The sequence below is a fragment of the Phycodurus eques genome, chromosome 3 (genome assembly GCF_024500275.1).
Source record: "Phycodurus eques isolate BA_2022a chromosome 3, UOR_Pequ_1.1, whole genome shotgun sequence".
NCBI classification, from domain to species: Eukaryota; Metazoa; Chordata; class Actinopteri; order Syngnathiformes; family Syngnathidae; genus Phycodurus; species Phycodurus eques.
Genome location: NC_084527.1, coordinates 32,611,828 through 32,635,884, shown reverse-complemented (window position 1 = coordinate 32,635,884; position 24,057 = coordinate 32,611,828). Strand labels below are relative to the sequence as shown.

Here is a 24,057-nt window from a genome sequence, read left to right as displayed (position 1 = left end):
AGATGCAATTCTGAGGCCACCAAACCGGACCCCCTCTATGCCTCGGCTGCGTCTTGAAATTCTGTCCATAAATGTTATGAACAGAATTGGTGCCAAAAGGTAGCCTTGGCGGAGTCCAACCCTCACTGGAAACGAGTCTGACTTACTGCCGGCAATGCGGACCACACTCTGACACCAGTCGTACAGGGACCGAACAGCTCGTATCAAGGGGTTCGATACCCCATATTCCCGTAGCACCACCCACAGGACTCGGCAAGGGACATAGTCGAACTCCTTCTCCAAGTCCACAAAACAGATGTAGACTGGTTGGGCGAACTCCCATGCACCCTGCCGAGGGTGTAGAGCTGCTCCACTGTTCCACGGCCAGGACAAAAAAACACACTGCTCCTCCTGAATCTGAGATTTGACTTCCAGACAGACCCTCCTTTCCAGCACCCCCGAATAGACCTTACCAGGGAGGCTGAGGAGTGTGATCCCCCTGTAGTTGGAACATACCCTCTGGTCCCCTTTCTTAAAAAGGGGGACCACGACCCCAGTCTGACAATCCAGAGGCACTGTCCCCGATGTCCACATGATGTTGCAGAGGCGTGTCAACCAGGACCAGCCCCACAACATCCACAGCCTTTAGGAACTCCGGGCGAATCTCATCCACCCCCGGGGATTTTTAACCACCTCGGTGACCTCAACCCCAGATAGGAGAGCCCACCTCAGAGAACCCAGACTCTGCTTCCTCATGGGAAAGTGTGTCGGTGTAGTTGAGGAGGTCTTTGAAGTATTCTCCCCACCGACTCACAACGTCCCTTGTCAAGGTCAGCAGCGCCCCATGCCCACTAAACACAGTATTGATGGTGCATTTCTTCCCACTCCTGAGACGCCGGATGGTGGACCAGAATTTCCTCGAAGCCATCCGGAATTCTTTCTCCATGGCCTCACCAAACTCCTCCCATGCCCGAGTTTTTGCTTCAGCAACCCGACTACCAAAGCTGCATTCCGCTTGGCCAGCGGTACCCATCAGCTGCCTCAGGAGTCCCACGGGCCAAAAAGGCCCGATAGGACTCCTTCTTCAGCTTGACGGCATCCCTCACCGTTGGTGTCCACAAACGGGTTAGGGGATTGCCACCACAACCACAGCTCCGGTCGGGCGTCTCAGCAATGGAGGCTCGGAACATGGTCCACTCGGACTCGATGTACCCCGCCTCCCCGGAACATGAGCAAAGTTCTGTCGGAGGTGGGAGTTGTAACTCCTTCTGACATAGGATTCTGCCAGACGTTCCCAGCAAACCCTCACAATACGTTTGGGCTTGCCAGGTCGGACTGGCACCTTCCCCCACCATCGGAGTCAACTCACCACCAGTTGGTGATCAGTTGACGCCCCTCTCTTCACCTCAGTGTCCAAGACATCCGGCCGCAAGTCCGATGACACGACCACAAAGTCGATCATCGAACTGCGACCTAGGGTGTCCTGGTGCCAAGTGCACATGTGGACACCCTTATGTTTGAACATGGTGTTCGCTATGGTCAATCCGTGATGAGCACAGAAGTCCAATAATAGAACACCGCTCGGGTTCTGATCGTGTGGGCTGTTCCTCCCAATCACGCCCTTCCAGGTCTCACTGTCATTGCCCACGTGAGCATTGAAGTCCCCCAGCAGAACGATGGCGTCCCCAGCGGGAGCGCTCTCCAGCACCCCTTCCATGTCACTCCTAAAAGGGTGGGTACTCTGAACTGCTGTTTGGTGCATAGGCACAAACAACAGTCAGGTCCCGTCCCCCCATCCAGAGGAACCCCAATGTACAGGCGCCGAGCCAGGGGGCATTAAGTATACCCATACCTGCTCGGCGCCTCTCACCGTGGGCAACTCCAGAGTGGAAGAGAGTCCAACCCCTCTTGAGAGGACTGGTACCAGAGCCCAAGCACCGGTGGTAAGCCCATAGGAAGGGGGACCCACGTTACCCTTTCAGGCTGTGCCCAGCCAGGGCCCATGGATGCAGGTGACCCGCGTCCGGGCAAGGGAAAACGTTTTCCTGAATTGTTTGTCATCACAGGGGTTTTTGGAGCTGTGCTTTGTCTGGTCCCTCACCAAGGACCTGTTTGCTATGGGTGACCCTGCCAGGGGCATAAAGCTCCAGACAACTTCGCTCCTAGGATCATTGGGACACACAAACCCCTCCACCATGATAAGGTGACAGCTCAAGGAGGGGATGCGCCTTCGCCAAAAATAATAATGATCTCTACTGGCCCTCAGAACTCACCTTCAACTTGAGTACCACGTTAGATCACACTTTCGCCATTCATTTCGTTTTGAAAACGAGCAATGAGCGCACTGTATAGTACAGGTGTCAAACTCACATCCGGCCCGCCACATCAATTTATGTGCCCCGTGAAAGCAAATCAAGTGCGTTGATTTCATGTTTCTTGCTAAAATAACATTGCAAATCGTCTTCCCTTTTATATAACGTTGATTGCAAACATTTTTGTTACCAATCCCCATTTCAAATTAAACTGAATTAACAACTTTTTACTGGCTTCTGGTTTTAAATATAGTTATTCATCGATTTTTTTTGTGTATATATTATAACATGAGGCAATTGTACATTTACTATATATGTGTTCGCGCTCATGACAGCCCTCCGGGCGAAACCATAACTACGATGTGGCCCGCAGCAAAAATGAGTTTGACACCCCTGCTAGAGGAAAGCAAGTTGGCATCAGTTTGTTTTATTTAAGTTTCAGCAACCATGAATTATGAAAATAAATGAACTGTTTTACAGTGAAGTGTGTCATAAGACATACCACAAATTACTATTTTGCTATTAGTATCAGCTCACTGCCATTACTATACTGTATATGATTGTAGAGTAATCATGATAAACATCAATCATCAAAAGATAATCATCTTACATTATTAAAACGTCTCGATGCTCTTTCAGAAGGACGCCTGCATTTGTTCACCGTTGAATCTGGAATTTATAGAACTTTGAGACACTATGGTTTCTTTCGTAGTCTTTTCCCAATTTTTTGTTACAAACATAAAAATATGTAACATACAGCTTTGGCTGAGTGGTCAAGAATGTTGGCGGCCACCCTGGGGATCTCAGTGCCCTTGAACAAAGCACCGAAAATTGCTCCCCAAACACTTTATTCAATGTTGTTCAATATAATGATGTCAAATTTTATCATTGTTAAAGTTGGAATTAATAACAATAGCGATCTGACCTTTAAAACTGGCAACTTTCCGAAATGTTTAATACGCGAATAATTAGTCTCAATGTAGAATGATAAATAAACTCAGTGCCCAAATATTGTCTTTCCTCCTTGGCAAGGTGTTAACACACCGTTGATAGATACTCCAGGTCAGCAAACATGCGTTTTTCGAGACGTTATCATATTTTTTACCCATCCATGCGTTAAATAACTGCAGACTACATTTTAAATTATAGGTTCAGACTTGTAGGTACTGTATATGCTTGAGCATTGCCAAAACTGTATATTGTACTACAGGTGTTTCGAATATAGCTTAACATTTTTCTCACTCATCCTCATTGTGGTTCAGCATTCTATTAGAAATCAAATAATGGGCGTGTGTTGTTACTACATTATTTTATGCACAGTATAGCTCACATATCGCTGGCCTTGGGCAGAATCCTCATATCTCCAAAACTAGCACTTTTCAGGAAAACAAAAAAATGGTTTCTTGAGCCACTGACTTTTTTATCATCAAGTAATTTTCAACACTTTAGATTGTTCATTAACTTCTAAAAATAATAGACCCACTTGGAGACTGACCAGGAGTATAGATTTGTGGGGAAAATGTGAAATTGACCAAATTTGAACATACCGGAAAAGGTTTCCGCCCAACAGTGGCGATGTGTAACTGAAAAGGCTAAGAATTGGGTTGATGAAAGGAGACTGGAACACTTAAATGAAGAAATTTGTTGTAGTTTCATGGTTTGCTATATGTTACTCAAATTGACTTTGGAAAAAATTGTAACCTACGTTTCCAGGCATATTATTAGAGAAACATAGAAAACAGAAAGATTCTTGATTTGACCTGATACCTGATACTTTGAAAACCATCTGTCACTTTCCGCCAAGGGTTGTAGGGACATTTGATCAGACAGGAACCAAAGCATTTCTAACCACATTTAATTTGAGGTGATGAGTGGCAGTTATGTATATTAGGTTGAATTCCTAAATCCCTGAAATTACAGTCGATGCAAACCTTCTAATATTTTATATTTATATACCTACAGTTTATACTTTTTATTAAAACCTTCTCAGATATTGATAGAATAGTTGACTGTAAACTTTTGAATGAGAACACAGAACTGCCATCCCTGTATTTAACTGAAGTATAAGAATAATCTTTTATTTGATCCAACTCAGAATGTGTTATAAAGGATTGTCAGCCTACATTTCCACAACTTTAACATTAGATCTCAGTGTAAAAGCTGAGCCATGATGGTCACAACCTGGGTAACTTCTCACATTGTGCTCCTCCTTGGCTCTTTTCAGATACTCTGAATGGCATCTATCAAGACATTCCCTAACCATTCAGGTCTGATTGGGACAGTATAGTGGGCAGCAAGTGGCGTGATGGTGGTTGCAGACTGTCTTCTCCGACGGCAAGGGAGGAGTGCTGCCTCCCCTGGGTGCCTCTTTTGCCCCACCATATGGCCTGGCCTAGCCCTTCAAAGATGGGTGAGTTGGTCCGTGGACCACATGAGGCAGCAGGAGCTTTCATAATCACTGGAGACAAGAGCCACTTGACACCAGCCTGACAGATGGTACTGCAGCACTTCTGCTTTGGACTGCTGTTGCTGCTACTCTGTGTACGTGTGTTCAGATTGGGAAGCACAATAAGGGTGATGATGTGTCAGGGGTAGTTAAACATGATGGTGGCAGGCAGTCTTCTTTAGTCTCAAGGGCAACCCTAGCCTGAGGCCAAGACTGCAGGAAAATTTCATCACATGGGAGAAGAATCAAAACAACAGTAAAGCACAGCGCTGCATCATCATTTTCTTTTCTTTGTCAGACCTTATTAGTTACCATTTTTAAATATAATTTTACCTCCAAACCTGTTCAGGCCATATTTACCTATGTCTTAGAGATGTTAAGATTTAATTAGCCTGGGTTTTATGATGAATATGTTTATTTAAAAATGTAAAAAGAAAATAAGAAGTTAAAGTCCCTGTAAATTGAAAGTAAAACTGTCTTACGAAGAAGTGTTGTCAACACACCTGCCGAGCTAAAGAAATGGCCAACTAGGTAAAATGAGGCTTCAAAATTGTAAAACAAAAATCATGCCCTTCTCTCAGACGCTGTGGGCGTGTCCGCTGAATGTGCTGAGAAAACATGCCCCACTCAACTGTCAACTGCCAATCAAATACATTTGGACACCTAGTATCTTTCCTATGTCTAAATATCCCTATATGTTTGTGCCGAAAAAATATATCCACTTAAAGCCTACGGTGGCTCGAATATATCCCACCGAATCGTTGCAGGGCTTTTTTCATGTCGCACTGAGAGGCACTAGCCAACAAACAGCTCGTGGACTAACAGCTTCAGGGCTCATCCAATATGTCATCGTATCACTTGGTATCATGTCGTTGTGTGGGTCAACAAAACAGAGACACTTCAGGCAAAGTTAACAGTTTATTAAACACAGCGGTACACATTATTCAGCCTGTGGCTCACACTACATGACAGACATTTGAGCACATACTTCCTGCTAGTTATATACCCACAATCATTTGCATTTCAACATATTACGGTAGCCTAACACAAAATACATTACACTTGAGAATTAAAATAACGAGACCAAGCTGTTTTGGAAATTGTGACATCCTGATATGATTTATTTTGGGGTGTAGGCATAGCTAGCTTGTTAGCAGTGTGCTGTTGTGTTAGTAATGGGCTAAGTAATTATAACTTAGTAACTCGCAATTGTGCCGGATATCCACTGATAGAATGAAAGTGGTCAGCACTTATACAGTGGGGGAGGGCCAACTCATGCCAGAAAGCTCTTTGTGCGTACCTGGGCTTCGTTTTAGCTGAAATGGTGAAAAAGAGTTTAGCACTATATCACAACAATTAAGTAACTAACTCGCAATTGCCACGGATAGCCACCTACGTAAACATAGGCGCTCAGTTTTTGGAGAAGGAAAGCTGACTCGTGCTTGATGTCCAAATGCCTCACTGAACACAGTGGAAAAACAGTTTAATGCTGCATCGCCACAATTGAGTATGACACATTTCTGTCTTTGCACATTTTCAGCAATTATCTTAAAAAAATGGAAAAAGAACAATGTTTCTCAAAGTACAATTGCAAAACATTTCGGGATTTCATCATTAAAAGATTCAGAAAATCTGGAGAAATCTCTGCATGTAAGCAGCAAGCCCAAAAACCAACATTGAATGCCCGTGACCTTCGATCCCTCAGGTGGCACTGCAAAACCAGCATCATTGTGTAATGGATATTGCTACGTGGACTCAGGAACACTTCAGTAAACCATTGTCAGTTAACACAAATTTGGTTGCTACATCTACAAATGGAAGTTAAAACTCTACTATGCGAAGTGAAAGCCATTATATTAACAACACCCACAAACGCCGCTGGCCCAAGCTCATTGGTGATGGACTGACACAAAGTGGAAAAGTGTACTATGGTCTGACAAGTCTACATTTAGGATTTTTGTTGTGGAAATCATGGATTTGTGTCTTCCAGGCCAAAGAGGAAAAGGACCATCCGGATTGTTATCAGCAGAACGTTCAAAAGTCAGCATCTGTGATGGTATGGTGGTTTGTTAGTGCCCATAGCACGGGTAACTTGCACATCTGTGAAGGCACTATTAATTAGGGTTGGGTATCGATCGAATTTGAGCGATTCTGTTCCCTTATTTCGATTCCGGTTCTAAACGATTCTCGGTTCTGATTCTTTTAGGGGGCTGGGTCAAAAAGGCTTGCATGGTTTAAATAAAGGGTGTCCAAATTATGAACATCAATTTTCTTAGGACCCCGCAACATAGACTAAAATTAACATTTGACTTCATTATTTCCAGTATGGTGAAACGCAGACTGGAAGCTGAACAGCATAAACAAGTCCAGGTAACTGCAAAATTAAAAGACACCACCACGTGTTTAAACTTGGCTGAAGCCTAGCTCCTTGACGTTGAAATGTAATACGATGATGCGGAGGCTCGGACAGCCGACCTCACTACTGCAGCTGAGGCTGTATAGTTGCCATCGAAAGACAGCAGCAGACTAAACTATGATGATGATAAAACAACCCAAGCACCTACCTCAGGTGAATTAACTTCCAGAGGTCAGTATAACCAACTACAAGAAGGATGAGTTAACCCATGTCAGTTGTGAGCTACAATTAGCTCAACAGCTGTCCACCGACTCTCTGACTCATCCCAGTGTTCCGGCCCCTGCTACAGACAGCCTGCGGCCCTCCCTCGCCAGAAGTGTCACAGAGCCCTACAAAACATCTCCAACCTTTGGGCCAGAAGCCACCTTCAGGGGGCGCCGTGTGACTCACCCCTGACTCTCCCTCCACCCAGCACTGCTCCAGGTATGACTCTAAGAGACTTAGACAAAGTGGCGCGCAACATTCCGAGGTTTGAACCTAAGCCAAATGGGTCACACGACACAGCCGCGTACCTTAGAGACCTCGAATTTCACCTTAAACGATTCCCTTCTGCTACTACGGATGACAGACTGTACCTTATCAGAATCAGAATCATCTTTATTTGCCAAGTATGTCCAAAACACACAAGGAATTTGTCTCCGGTAGTTGGAGCCGCTCTAGTACAACAGACAGTCAATTTACAGAACACTTTGGGGACATAAAGACATTGAACTAAAAACAATTGTGCAAAACGATGCAGAGTCCTCTAGCACTTAGAGCAGTTCGAACGACTAATATTGCAATAGTCCGGTGCAATGACCATTGTGCAAAGGGCGCTGAGACTTCAAGGAGTGTATGCGGTTTAAAGTGACGAGTAGTGCGATCATCTGGGACAATGTTGGTTGTGCAAATGTTACAGATACTCCTCAATCAGTGTGCAAATGGAGCAGATGCTACTCTGGCATGAGTGGCCAGTATATGCAAATAGTGCAGCATGGCGAGACAACTACAGTGAGTGCACGAGTAATACATAATTGGCCCCACAGAAATGTGACAACGAACTCAAGTCAAAAAATGTCCAGCTTGTTGTAATGGAATTATAGGTTAGGTGTTTAAGAAGTTGATCGCAAGAGGGAAGAAGCTGTTGGAATGTCTACTAGTTCTAGTTTGCGTTGATCGGTAGCGCCTACCTGAGGGAAGGAGCCGGAAGAGCTGGTGACCGGGGTGCAGACGGTCCGAGAGAATTTTGCACGCCATTGTCTTAGTTCTGGCACCGTGCAAGTCCTCAATGGTGGGTAGGGGGGTACCGACAATCCTTTCAGCAGTTTTGATTGTCCGTTGCAGTCGGAGTTTGTCCTTTTTTGTAGCAGCACCAAACCAGACTGTGATGGAAGAACACAGGACTGATTCGATGACCGCTGTGTAGAACTGTCTCAGCAGCTCCGGTGGTATCAAAGTTACATCTTGCCGAGAAGTCAGCAGATTAATTTAACGACATCCGGCTCATATGATGGCGGATTACCCGGCCCTCTGCCAAGCATTGTCTCGAGAATTTGATGACCCAGAGGCCGCAACCGGCTTATCTGCAGCCCTCACAGTTAAACAGGGGAGACTTGAGACACCCCAAGCTTATTACTGCCGGTTGCGTAAAGCGTACTTTGGAAATTTAAATGAGCCAAATATGGAGGATAAAAATTTCAAAACACTTTTTGTCGAAAGCCTACATCCTAACAACAGCCACCAACTGGGCTTAGCAGCCTGCCCGCGGACACTGCCCAGTGCCCAACTGTGTGAACTGGCCCCCAAGGGTTTTTCTAAACAAAAACACTCTAAAGCACAAGAGTCAGGCGTCTTCTTTAAAAATGCACCACCACAGATGGAATTAGAGGGAGCTACATGCAACACGCGTGTGACTGACACACCACGTTCTGGCAATGTTAAACCCGACCGTCAAAAGAAGTAGTTTAACCCATACAACCAATCTCAGCCCGCGTACAACAATGGTCCTCGTAACCAATAACGCCAATTCAACGACAAATCAAAATCATGGAATGACCGCAGCTCTAATTCGCCCCAAACTTACATGTTGAAACAGGGTACACGTAAAGACCAGCCTGAATCTGACTCGCCCAACCGTGATCCTAAAACGACAAGTGACAACTGGGAAAAGGGCTCCCGAACCAACAGCTCTCAAAGGGAATTTAGTGCCGTGGCAGAAGAATTACTTGAGGTGCTCCGCAGCCTATCCAAAGACAAAAAGTGGGACCCATCATTATGACTCAGCCTGACTGAGTCGAACAGGACCACAGAGGACGCAATAGGTCAACCAGGTAACCTCAGTTGTTCCCCTGATGACCTGCCAAGTGCTTCCGTGACCCCGGCCGACTCTTCGACGACCTCACCTCGCCATAACCTTAGCGGACGCCTTTGTGATGACCGATCCATAAGACCTCTCTCATGCCGTACTAATCGTCTGACTAGACCCAGGTGAGGCCCATGACTCGCGTGACGTCACGCTACTAAATAATGTTCTGCCATTCCGACAGCTTTTGGGTGAACAAACTGCTAAAGGTGCTTCCCTGAAGTTCTATTTATCCCTTACGCTGGAGCATGAACTTGTCCAAGAAGCTCTGATTGACCCCGCAGCAGACATCACTTTTATGTCCCATTCTGTGTTCAATCAACTTCTGACAATGGTACAAGCCAGTGTCCGCGACCTTCCACTGCAATGCTGCGCACTAACTATCTGTGCATTTTCAATGACTAATACCAAGCTAAACACCGTAACTATGCTCCACTGGACAATTGGCCCCATGACATTCGTCCACCCGGTCTACGTATCTCCAATCGAAACCGTCCCCCTGCTCATTGGCCAAGACACTGTTTTGCCGGTTCGAGCCACTAATCGATGACAAAAATCTTCAGCTGTGGGCGCAGGTGGAACAGGCATTACTACCACCAACTCAGGAACTGTACTCAGGCTAGTGCCTGGGGTGTGACCACTCGGAAGATGGAGACCTGTCAGGCTGCACTCCTTCAAGTAACAACACCCCCATTGACGAAATCGCCGAGTCCCCGTAGCCACCTCGCCACTGCTGAACCGACTGAGAGAACTTGACACGTTTCTCTGCCATCTTGTCCAACCACCGCACGAAGAGCGCTACGGCTCCAATGTTGCCGGTGGAATTAATTTGCATGACTGCCCAACAGACGATGTCATCCTGCCCTTGTGGGCTGAGAAATTGGCAATCTCTCAGGCACTGTTTGACAACCTACGATTTAAGCATCCTCACCTTCAATTAACGCTGAAAACTTTGGCTTTCCCGTTAACACCGTGCCACCATCTGCCGTCACTGCAGTTGGGCGTATGCGCCCTAAACCTACAATGGAACCATCGCTTGTTAACTCACTGCTTCCTAGTAGTCCCCAATTTGCCGCATAAAGCTTATGTTGGCGCAGATGTACTTGTCGGACTGGCCGTTCAAGTTGACACTATCAACGATGTTTTGTGGTCACACGCTAATGGCGGCTCCGCCAACCGCGTTGTCCAACCGTTAAAACTTAAGTCGGGACAAACCATCCCCGACGAAGTTATTGTAAAAGCATCAACTATCAACTTCCCTATTCGACTGGTCGTGCACGCTAACCAAGCCGTAACCGGTCTACATGCGTTCTTTTAGCCTCCGCCGGAGTTTGATGACCTGGGTTAGTCGCTGCATGCCACACCCCTCCTAGACGCTTCCCGAACAACCGTGCTGCTGATTCACGACCACACGCGGAACGACATTCACATCCCCAGATCCACTAGGCTTGGCCTCTTGAGCTGCTCCGACTTCCACAACTTCAATCTCACGGTCCCCGTGATGGGTCACCTTCCACTAGACCTCTTCTCATTGCCTGGCTCTGGTGGAGTACAACTCACTGTTCCTTCACGACACATTGCTCTCGTTCCAGTGGGACCTACTGAGGGTGATGCCATCAGCAGAGTGGACCTGGCTGACGCCCGACCGAGATACTGGTGAAACCGAACGTTCTGCTCCTCCACAAACCAAAAACATAAAGACTGAAATAACAGGTATCTTAGCAATGGGTAGAATCACTCCGTACTTGGCTCCCCTGAGCTTAATCGAGCTCTAGCAAGCCCTATTAGCCCTGTCCAAGCCCACTTTTCTTTTTCTCTCGGAAGTTCCACTATCCTGTATGTCAACCCTGAGTTCCAGGAAGTAGCCTTCCTCGTTACTCTTCCAATTATCGACTCCCGCAACATCTATTGCCTAAAAAACGTAATTAATGTTGGCACCTGGCAAAGTGATACATACGTCCGAATCGGTACTCCCGCGGTAGTCGCCTATCACGATAGTAACCCTGATCTGTATCTGGCGCCAAATTTGCATATGTGCATCCTCACCAAAGACATCCATTACCTGTGTCCCAGTAAGCCGTTCATCTGAGATGTGTGGCCTGAAAGATGGGTCGTGGTGTAGAGCAGAAGCTACACCTCGCTACCAGGTTACCACTACTCACGCGGAAATTGTTAGGTCCAAGTGGCTGGTCAACACACCAGCCCTAAGCGCAACAGTGAGTTATGACCACCACGACACCATGACGAGACTCGCCCTGCCAAATCAAACATGTGCCTCGACGTCCCCAAAGATGCCATTTTTTATATTGACCACGTCGCCCTCTACCACCTCCCAAATGAAAATGATGAGAGCGAAATCGAGATTTCTAACTTTTTCGGACAGTACAAATTGGAAGTTGATCCCGAGACGTTTTCAGAGTTGCGAGCTGATATTCACAAATACCTGCTCCGACGTTACACAGAAGAGATTTTCAACTAGAAAGTCCAAACAGTAGTTTGGCCGACTGGTTAGAGCGTCTGCCTCACAGTTCTGACGACCGGGGTTCAAATCTCGGCCCCACCTGTGTGGAGTTTGCATGTTCTCCCCGTGCCTGTGTGGGTTTTCTCTGGGTACTCCGGTTTCCTCCCACATCCCAAAAACATGCGTGGTAGGTTAATTGAAGACTCTAAATTGCCCGTGGGTGTGAATGTGTTTGCGAATGGTTGTTTGTTTCTATGTGCCCTGCGATTGGCTGGCAACCAGTTCAGGGTCTACCCCGCCTGCTGTATAGCAGGGATAGGCTCCAGCACTCCCGTGACCCTTGTGAGGATAAGCGGCTCAGTAAATGGATGGATGGATGGATGGATCCTGAGACGCTTACACAGATTCAGTTTGAAGGAACTCAGGTGATTGACATCACCCACATCGACAACACCTTACGCGCTATTAGCACTGAGGACAGAACACCCGAGCTCCCGCTCATGCATTCCTGGTCCTCAGCAGATAACATCTTAATTCCCCTGGTCAGTCTCGGTTAATGCATGACCTTCGGCATCGCCTACCTACTCTACCGAAGGACTCAGAACTTGCAGGGTCTTCTGAACCAGTGCTCAGGTGCGCGACACAAAATTTTCCGTTGGAAAAGAACGACTGAACCCGAACCTAACCACATACAGACCTTGACCTAAATTGCCCCCCGGACCTCTCTACCCCCTTTTGAATCTAGACTAGGATTCAGCTCTCCCCAAGATTAGAACTTCTACTTGGCACCTTCCCTCTCCTTGATTGATTTGTCGGACCGCTACAGTGTCATTAAACAAAAATGATCTAGTTAAAACTCATACGCAATAAATCAATGATTGTGATCATTTTAAAGGGAGTAAGTTTCACTTATCAAGTCCGACTGCTTGTGGTCGATATCGTCCTGATGAAACAATTAAAATCCTAAATATACTATGACAATGATGATGAAAACAACCACTAGTAGTAACTATTTAATTTTACATCAAATGTAAATGTATTTCATTATTTTGGATTCAATAAAGTTTATGTGTGGCTTCCAGTTTAATTCATTTATTTTCATCTATTGTCTTTCCATTTCTTTATCATTTAACATTTCTTATTGAGGTAATTAATAGATTCACAAACATAATGAATTTAGTTTGGCTTAAGTTTGTTAATTTTCTGTTGTCACATCAACTCTTTAAGCTTATCAATTCATTAGCCTCTACTTTCAGACGTTGTTCAAGATTATCGCGACACAATAAATCGTGGAAGCTTTAGTTTATGTACAGTATGTACAAAAGCAATAAACAATAATTAGGACTGGTACTAACAATGATCCATGGGGAGCCCCACGTGGTAGTCATTGATTGTGATTTGATATTTTGACCCATGCACAACCCCACCAATTCCAGATGTATACATTTTTAATAACATGGTGTAGTCAATAAGTATTTCTATTGCATTTGCTATCATTTATCAAATCAATAAGTGCATGTGAAATGGTTCTAATGAATCTAAAACAATAGTGCTTGTCATGTCTTTGTTTTAAAAGACATCTATATTTCATAAGGTTAAAATTAGAAGTTAAAAGTTATGAATAAGTTCATATTTGCTAATAAATATCTTCATTTGTAGTATATATTTAATGATGCAAACAGTTAAAGCGTTTGGATTAAAGTTGTCAGAGTGAGAAATCTTATCTTCGAGGATCGTTTGTTTTGCCAGTGGTGAAGGAGCATCTTTACGGTTGTAGAGGATCTTTGATGTATTATTTTCATCAGTAGAAGTAAAGCTGGTTGTCACAGTGAAAGTGAGCTCTGAAGATGGCTCATAACATGCTAATTGGGCTCTAAACTAACTAAATTAATAAACATAAATTAAAATAATAAACTAAATTGTCTCCGGTTTGAGAGCGCAGAGTGCTACCAGTGAGCTAAAATTCCCGCGCCGCCGACACAGCTCAGCACCAATGTATGTTGATGTACCTTGCATCACCGCATGAGCCAATCTTGCACAACACAACATAATTAACAATATACATTTTTTTTGTTTTCATTACCTGAGTTTACTCCGATGACTTGCACTGAAGTGAATCAGAGAAAAAGACGAATTGTGGCAAGGCACAGATCTGGCCGAGGTTACAAAAACATTTCTGCTGCACTTAAGGTTCCTAAGAGCACAGTGGCCGCCATAATCCTAAAATGGAAGACGTTTGGGAGGATCAGAACGCTTCCTAGAGCTGGGCGTCCGGCCAAACTGAGCAATCGAGGGAGAAGAGCCTTGGTGAGAGAGATAAAGAAGAATCCAAAGATCACTGTGGCTGGGCTCCAGAGATGCAGTCAGGAGATGGGAGGAAGTTCTAGAAAGTCAACCATCACGGCAGCCCTCCACCAGTCGGGGCTTTATGGCAGAGTGCCCCGACGGAAGCCTCTCCTCAGTGCAAGACAAGAAAGCCCGCATGGAGTTTGCTAAAGACTCCAAGATGGTGAGAAATAAGATTCTCTGTTCTGATGAGACCAAGATAGAAATTGTTGCCCTTAATTCTAAGTGGCATGTGTGGAGAAAACCAGAAACTGCTCATCACCTGTCAAATACAGTCCCAACAGTGATGCATGGTGGTGGCCGCATCATGCCGTGGGGGCGTTTTTCCGCTGCAGGGACAGGACGACTGGTTGCAATCGAAGAAAAGATGAATGTACAGTACAGGGATATCCTGGACAAAAACCTTCTCCAGAGTGCTACGAACCTCAGACTGGGCCGAAGGTTCGCCTTCAAAAAAGACAATGACCCTCAGCACACAGCTAAAATACCAAAGAAGTGGCTTCAGAACAACTCCGTGACTGTTTTTGAATGGCCCAGACAGAGCCCTGACTTAAACCCTATTGAGCATCTCTGGAAAGACCTGAATATGGCTGCCCACCAACGTTCACCATCCAACCTGACAGAACTGGAGCGGATCTGCAAGGAGGAATGGCAGAGGATCCCCAAATTCAGGTGTGAAAAACTTGTTGCATCATTCCCAAAAAGACTCATGGCTGTATTAGCTCAAAAGGGTGCTTCTACTAAATACTCAGCAAAGGGTCTGAATACTTATGGATATGTGATATTTCACCTTTTCTTTTTTAATAAATCTGCAAAAATTCAACAATTCCGTTTTTTTTTCCTGTCAATATCGTGAGCTGTGTGTACATTAATGTGGTGAAAAAAATGAACTTTGATGATTTTAGAAAATGGCTGCAATATTAAAAAGGGTGAAAAAAAATTCCATATAATCAATGGTGCAAACTGTTAAAGCGTTTGGAGTGAAGTTGTCAGAGTGAGAGATCATATCATTGAGGATCGTTTGTTTTGCCAGTGGTGAAGGAGCATCTTTCCGGTTGTAGAGGATCTGTGACGCACGCTGTTATCAGTAGAAGTCACAGTACAAGTGAGCTCTGAAAATGGCTCTTAACATGCTACTTGGGCTCTAAACGCTTTAGCCTCGGGACTATTTTATCAGTCTGATATTTGTATCAGCGCAAGAGACCTCCATAAAAACAAGAAAAAAACAACTCTTTTCCTAGAACATCATGTTTTGTGACAAAAATCATTAAGACTCCTGTGGAATATGTTTTTTTTTCTTCCTAGTATGGTGATGGTACTGTAATAGGCCTAGTGTGTACGAGTGTACTGAGTGTACAGTATACTATACTCACACGTACTTTTATTCACATAATTACATATTGGTATAACAAGCTGTAGCAGTTTTCATTTGATCAGGGCGCCTTGCCATTATAGGTTACAGATATATGTAAATGCGTTCAACACACACTAAGGCATCTTTAATCAAGTCCGTGTCAATGTCATTGATTTGAATTGATGCCCGATGATAGCTCGGATCGGCTCCAGCACGCCCGCGACCCGAGTGAGGAGAAGCGGCTCGGAAAATGGATGGTTAGAGCGTCAGCCTCACAGTTCTGAGGACCCGGGTTCAATCCCCGGCCCCGCCTGTGTGGAGTTTGCATGTTCTCCCCGTGCCTGCGTGGGTTTTCTCCGGGCACTCCGGTTTCCTCCCACATCCCAAAAACATGCATTAATTGGAGACTCTAAATTGCCCGTAGGCATGACTGTGAGTGCGAATGGTTGTTTGTTTGTATCTGCCCTGTGATTGGCTGGCAACCAGTTCAGGGTGTACCCCGCCTCCTGCCCGATGACAGCTGGGATAGGCTCCAGCACGCCCGCGACCCTAGTGAGGAGAAGCGGCTCAGAAAATGGATGGATGGATGGATAATATAAAATTCACTGGTGTCAAACCCAAGGCCTGGGGGCCACATCTGGCCCACCACATCATTTTATGCGGCCCGCAAAAGCAAATTATTTCCCTCAGCTTCCATGATTCTCGCTCAAATCTGCACCAAAATTTACAAATTGTCATATGTAATAAATAATACATTAGTGAACTCTGAGATATTGTAAGCATTTTTTTTTTGTTACCAAACCCCTTTTGTGCAGTAAATTGAATTCTAGTTCAACAAACTATTATCCTTGACTTTTGATTTCAAAACTACTGAGCCATCAATTTGTGTGTAATATGTAATACTATGATAAGGTGATGAAACTTTTAAAGTATCTGGTTTCACAGTCATAGGGGCCCTCTGAAGGAAACCATACCTAATTGAAGATACTCACTCACAAAAATGTGTTTGACACCCCTAAACAATTAAAAATATCGAATTACTTTCATTCTTAGCTTTGCACTCAACATTATCTTCACTACCAGGCCTTGCAGTTTCTTCTGCCAAACCATGACCAACACTGACAAAAAAATAAATATATTCATTTGCAATTAGATTCTTATAGTTTGTGTTCTTTATTATCCATTATTATTATTATTATCTTTATTGGGGAGGGGTTCGTGTATCCTAGCTTACTGGCTTCATTTCAGATCATGTTATACGTTATTTTTGCTATATTTGTTTCTGTTGCTTTTGTTGTCTTCCACAAGTTTCCATATTACTGGTTCTGTTTTCTTGTGTTGTCGATTGGTTTCTTAGAGGTTCGTGTAGTTTCCATGGTTATTTTCTTCAAAAGTGATTCATAGAATTGTTATTTCTTTTCGCAGGATTTTATTCACCAGTAGACAATTGTTTAGACAACAGTATGTGCTTTCTTTACATCACCCAAACATGTGATTCCAGTCTCTTTCTTTAAAGAACTGATGCGATTGAAACAATTGATTTTGATTCTTATTGTCCTCATACGGTTCTCCGGTGTTGCAAAAATTGGATCACTAATGATTTTTTTTTTTTTTTTTTTTCGATTACACACTGAGAGTGTGAAGAACGAATGATGCACGGATTGCTCTCCTGCTGATATGTTATCGGTCTTAGTAGGGTACCGACACAAGAGGGCGTGTTTGTTTTCGTGCACTCGCGTGCTCGCGTGCGTGCTTGTCACAGGCCTGCCGCCTGTCGCGCGCTGTTCAGCTGTGATCGTCCAATGCGAGCCACGCGTTTCGTTAACCGAGAAAATATCGTACGTCCCACGCTCCCTTGTCAAAGCAATGGCCTCAAAAAATGGAAAGAAATGGAAGAAATTACCAAACAAGGCAGCGTTCAAGTTTAGAGGACGCCGTGTATCACAGTCCACAGTACCAACGGGAACCTTTTTTTTCACATCGGTTGATTAATTGTATTAAAAAAAAAAAGAAAGAAAATTTGTGTAAAAAAGCACGTTGAACACGTTCGTAGCTGGATGACTCCCAAGTATCCACTCTCAGCGCACAAGACGTTTCTAGACCATTTTGGAAGTGCTCGAGCACCCCTAAATTGAATCTGCGCACCTGTGAAATTTGAGAGATTCATTTTTTTATTTAAAAAAAAAAGAAGAAAAAAGCTACTGAAGTGTATAACCGTTCGGTTGTAACGTCATATTTTAACAACAAAAATACAGCCCCAGAAGCTAATAGGCTTACAATGTGTTTGTTTTCGAAATTCAATCCATTGCCTCTTTTGCAGTGGCTCAGGATTTAAATAACCTCTCAGATGTGATGGTTTATTCGCTAGCTTTCCCACAAAGTCCTAAATAAACGTGGGAATGAAATTGCGCTCAAATGTACATAACAGGGAAATTTAGCACCCCGAACTTTCGGATCCGAGACTCGCCCCGATGCATATAAACTTTATTCCATTTTGGTTTGCAATAGTACAAGCAAGATAGGGAGGGGGGGGGGGGTGAAATCTGACAAACGGATGATTTAGAGCAATAAGTGCGGGGGTGCCTGGCGGTGGGTGCAACTGCCCGGACTTTGCAGAGCCAATCAGCTGGCCATGCAGATGACGCGGTGCTGTCTTACGTCATGCCCCACCAGCGTCAGGGTTTCACACACACCGGGGGGGAACACGCACACGCGCGCACACGCACTCCCTCTCGGAGCCGGACGGCGCAGGCAGCCCCCCTTGGCGGGACAGAAGAAGACACATCAAGGCGTCCTGCAAGGCGTTGCAGCCCGCTCTGGCCGTAGACCTAAAATCGCCTTACTTTGCCAACATGGGAGACATGGGGGATCCACCGAAAAGTAAGTTCCGCGCCCACTTTCGTTTTCAGTCAACTTGTTGCGACACTAAATTGATATTGTAAAGACTGAAATAAAGACAAACGTCCTCGTGTTAACCATATGATTCGAAATGAATCCTAATGATCACTCTATTACCAATTGTCTCCTAGAAAAACGGCTGGTGTCTCTGTGCGTGGGCTGCGGGAACCAGATCCACGACCAGTACATCCTGCGGGTCTCCCCAGATCTGGAGTGGCACGCCGCCTGTCTCAAATGCGCCGAGTGCAGTCAGTACCTGGACGAGTCCTGCACGTGCTTTGTCAGGGACGGAAAGACATACTGTAAACGGGACTACATCAGGTAGGGCGACCGCTTTTATTCAGAGCCTTGTCCGGAAGTGCAGTTGAATTTAAATATAATTTCAATCAATACAAATATTTCCAATATCTTTGAAATTATTTCGAATATCATTATCGGACGCGTTCCCACTCCATTTTTTTCTTAATGTACTGATTACTGTAATAGTACACTGGGGGAAAAATATTTACTTTTCATTTGCGCATGATGAAAATGTGGTGATGACCTGGTTTTACTCTTTTCCTCGAAAAATAATCAAACAGTCAAGATGAGTTTGACACATTTTCATTTTTATTTAAAAAACGTTTTTGTTTTTTTTACATGGAGTACATCGTTTAAAATCCTACAGGTGATGTAGGCCTGGTTGCAAGCGTTTCATAGAAATATGAAACCTAGTCAATGTAGACATTTATGTCAATGATTTAATCACGATTGCATGTAGAAAATGTTTTAATCAAATAAAGAGAAATAATGGGCAAAAAAAAAAATTAAAAATGACAAATGTGTCGTTGCTGTTATTATGTATCGGTTCTGATTGTTATACACGTTTGGTGTGTCCCGCAGGTTATACGGGATTAAATGCGCTAAGTGCAACATCGGTTTCAGCAAGAACGACTTTGTAATGAGGGCCCGATCCAAAGTCTACCACATCGAATGTTTCCGCTGTGTGGCCTGCAGCAGACAGCTCATCCCGGGGGACGAGTTCGCTCTGCGCGAAGACGGCCTCTTCTGCCGAGCAGACCACGACGTGGTGGAGCGGGCCACTCTGGGACACGGAAACCCGCTCAGTCCGCTACACCCCGCCAGACCTCTGCAAATGGCAGGTAAAGTCCAGTCCGTGGAGTGGGAGGCACACACTATATATATATATATATATATATATTATAAACAATTCAGGTTGTACACCGCTGGGATGGTCTCCAGCACGCCCGCGACCCTAATATTTACAGCAAATAGATGGATGGTTCTGAATAGTGGATATACTATATATATATATATATATATATATTTATTTATTTTTTTTAAATGCGATGAAAAAATGTGTACAATATACTGACGTTTCCTTCTTTGGGTTTCTTAACCCATCCATTCTCACAGCAGAACCCATCTGCGCCCGACAGTCTGCGCTTCGGCCTCACATCCACAAACAGCCAGAGAAGACGACTCGGGTCCGGACAGTACTCAACGAGAAGCAGCTGCACACTTTGCGAACTTGCTACAACGCCAACCCGAGGCCCGATGCTCTGATGAAAGAGCAGCTGGTGGAGATGACTGGCCTGAGCCCGCGCGTGATCCGAGTCTGGTTCCAGAACAAGCGGTGCAAAGACAAGAAGAGGAGCATTCTGATGAAGCAACTGCAGCAACAGCAGCCAAACGACAAGACGGTAAGAGGTTTCATTCAACCACAACAAAAACATTGGCAAAAGAAAATGTTGTTCTCCAAAGACACTGGCGTGTTTTACTCATTGTCTTCATGGAAGTAAACAGTCTGTCACAACACACGCTTTAGTGTCACAGATTTTCAAAATATGCTTCTTCTGCATTTACGCTCCTTCGTACGGAGCAGCCGCGAATGGACAAATTCATTAACAAAAAAAACAAAAAACAAAAAAAAAGTCACGAGAAAACTGCTACCCAGGAGGGCGAATCTCAGAGGTTTAGGGCTATTTCATTGTGTGGTACATTTGAATGGCATTTCTATGAAAGAGAAGCACTTTCTGGAAAAGTCTGTGACTAAAGCATTCAATGTGATAAAGGTTATTTCAACGTTGAGCCACCGCAAATGAGGACTAGATTGGATTCATTAAACCAACAGTGTATGTAGTGGAAGACAACTCGTTTCGATAGAGCAGCACATCTACATAAACACTAACAGAAATATTTTTTTCCTGGAGAAAACTTGCCCTCAATAATGATAAAAACACCCCCTCTCACCCCCCCCCCAAAAAAATAAATAAATAATAATAATATTTAAATGACTGTATTTTTTGTTGTTAAAATATTCCTGTTCAACAAAGTACTGTATGTTTATACACTTTGGATTCAATTTGACGATTGCAAATGGCAGCTTGCTATTCCCGCAAAGCTCTGAGCGAGTTAAACAATTTCTATTTGCTTGTGTGTTTTCTGATTGTTTGGACTCTCTTCTCCGCTCGCGCGCACCCCCCCCCCCCCCCCCCCCCTCCCAACGGGCCTACCCGCACCCAGTAAACCCACAGTCGTCGTCATCCGCAATCACCCGACAGTGAATATATACCCTGAGCTAAGCGTCCCGAATTCTTGCAGAACATCCAGGGAATGACAGGCACGCCGATGGTGGCGGCCAGCCCGGAGCGGCACGACGGCGGCATCCAGGCCAACCCCGTGGAAGTGCAGAGCTACCAGCCGCCCTGGAAGGTCCTCAGTGACTTTGCTCTCCAGAGCGACATCGACCAGCCCGCGTTTCAGCAACTGGTGCGTTGCTTTGGTTTCCATCACAATTATTCCAGCACTCATTTTTGATCCGGCGAAGTCCACAAAACAAAGAAATGTTCTACAGGCATTTTCTACAGATAGAAATAAATACATAAATAAATAAATAAAGGAATACAAATCCGGTTTTTGGTTTTAGTCCGCAACGCGTTCCGTGATTCTGCACCCAATGACATGACCACCAATTAGATCCATATTAAGGCTAGATTATTTGACCACTTATGTACACGACAAACATCGTAATTCGAACACAATTCGCGGTTCCATGTAGGTTTTTTCCAAAACATATTTGAAATGAAGATGACGTGTTCTTTGCAAATGATAATAATGCAAGCGCTGCTACTACTTCAGTGCTACACAGAGGAGGGGGGTGGGGGGGGGGGGGGTCATTTATTAATTCAAACATTTCGGTTCCACGTGAGTCAAATGTTTTACAGTGACTAATTATTTGATTATTTATCAGTTTACCACATTTGTGTGCAAGCGATGCGCATGATCAAATGAACTATTTTTAAGTATAAGTATTATTATTATTATTATTATTATTAATAATTATTATTACTACTGCGACCAGGGTGTACCCCTGCGGAACGGAAGATGAATTAATTATGATCATAATTATTATTGTACGTGCCCTGGCGACCAGTTCAGGCTCCAGCACCGTGCGACCCTTACCAGGATAGGCGGTGTTGAGAATGCATTATTATTATTATTATTGTTGTTGTTTTTTTTTTTTAAGTGGCTTCCCGATGGAAAACAGTTTGTACGTCACTCGCACCTTCCCCGTTGTGAAGTTTCTGAAAGCGGCTTGGTTTCCACAGGTCAGTTTTTCGGAGGGTGGACCGGGTTCGAACTCTACTGGCAGCGAGGCGGCGTCCATGTCATCCCAGCTTCCGGACACACCGAACAGCATGGTGTCAAGTCCCATTGAGGCCTGAATCCAAAAGGCTTTTCGGACAGACTGAACGTCCTCATGTGCGTCTCATCCCGCCAGACTGCACCAAACGACCAACGCGGTTGTATTTTTTTATTTTTTATTTTTTGACGCTGTGAAGACAATCATGGGATTTTACCATCGACACCCAATTCTTAAATCCACGCAGAAGAGAGAAACTTGCAACACTCAAGTCGACGCTGCTTGCCCATACGGTTTATTTTTATTTTTTATTTATTTTTTTGCCAAAAGAAGACACAAACCGGGCGCCGTTAACTTTGGACTTCTGAGCGGGAGACGAATTTCGCCCCCCCCCCCCTACTGTGCGCTACTTTGCTTTTCTTTTTAATTCGATAAAGTCATCATTCTCTTCTTTTTTTTCTTTCTCTCTCTCTCTCAAGGAAAAGCTCTGTTTTTCTTCACTGATTCCATGATTTCATTCATGACCCAAGTACTAAAAGCATTTGCAACAAGGTATACCTCTATTTCGCCACAAGGCTTCGTGGGACATTTGTGTAAGTTCGGATCGCCGGAGAATATTGTTTTCTTTTCCAAAGATGTGTATACGTATGGATCCATAAGTTAAATATACGTTAGCTCTTTTTTTTTTGTTTCTGTGGAAAATAATATTTATTATTTATTGTCAACAAAATTGCCACGTTTTGTGTAAATTTATTAACTGAAGTAAAATGAGGTTTGATCAGTTTTGTTTTTTGTTCTCACGCTAATTGCGGCATTATTATTATAATTATAAATAATTTGCAGAGCGCAACATCTCTGCAATTTACCCCTTAATTTCGAAGAAAGAAATAAGTGGGCGTCTGATTGAAGCAGATGTTTTAATGGGATTTGCCTTCAGAATTTAAACTGGTTTAGGGATAAGAGTTTTTGACAGTTATATCCTGGATTATAATTGCTTATTTATTCATATATTTAAATATACGTGTTTTATTTATGTCTGTGATAGTCATATTTATTGATTGGGATACGCGCAGTTTTGATAAAATCCACTTATTGTAATTTAATGATGTGAATCAAATGCCACCACATTTTTGGGGTTGTTTACCCCCCTGACGACAAATGCGATTTTTTTTTGGGGGGGGGAGGGTTTGAAAAAAAAAACAACAAAAAAAAAAAACGGATCAATCCAGGCACTGAACTCTTTGTCACAAAATAAAGATCGATTGTTATGATCATAGTTAATTATCTGGGTTCTGTTCTGCCCATACATTTTCTTTTCCTAATTGAATTTCCGAGAAATGCAACATACAGTACCTTGTCAACTAAGTAAAAACGACAGTTAATGTCTTTTTTTTTTTAAACAACGGAAGTTTGATTATGAACTGAATAGAAGCAAATTCAATAAGTATTGTAACCCCCCGCCCCCCACCTCCCCCCTCACACACACACACACACATCCACACCCTCTTTTCCTTTTTTCTTATGAATTGTAAACAATTTATTTACACATATTCAAATGTACCGGTATTAAGAAAAAAAAAAAGCTGACACTTGTGCTGCTTATGATGTAGATGATGCTGGCCAAAGGGAAATGATTTTTTTCCTAGGATCTATTCAGAAATTAAGAAGGTTTCCAATGGTCAAAATGTTTTAGGAAATGGAAGGTCTGGCGTACAAATGATCACCACTCTTTAAGGCGAACAAAAATAGTGTTTAACATCAACATCATCATCAACAAAACTGTGTTATATTCTTTGATTGCATGATGCATCAAATATATATATATATATATATATTTCAGAGAATTATAATTTTAATG

At 43.9% G+C, this 24,057-nt stretch overlaps 1 protein-coding gene across 2 annotated transcripts; it reads left to right on the top strand.

The window, feature by feature from the left end:
* The first annotated feature begins 18,364 nt into the window (after positions 1-18,364).
* isl1a (ISL LIM homeobox 1a) lies at positions 18,365-23,455 on the top strand. 2 transcript variants are annotated; one of them, XM_061671085.1, is made up of 6 exons: positions 18,365-18,535; positions 18,685-18,874; positions 19,436-19,695; positions 19,973-20,256; positions 21,158-21,325; positions 22,165-23,455. In XM_061671085.1, exons 1-6 carry the CDS (start codon positions 18,508-18,510, stop codon positions 22,279-22,281), a joined length of 1,047 nt encoding a protein of 348 aa, XP_061527069.1. In that variant the 5' UTR covers positions 18,365-18,507; the 3' UTR covers positions 22,282-23,455. The 2 variants fall into 2 exon arrangements, with proteins under 2 accessions (XP_061527069.1, XP_061527068.1); XM_061671084.1 differs by having other exon boundaries at positions 18,426-18,535; positions 19,550-19,695.
* The last annotated feature ends 602 nt before the right edge of the window (positions 23,456-24,057 follow it).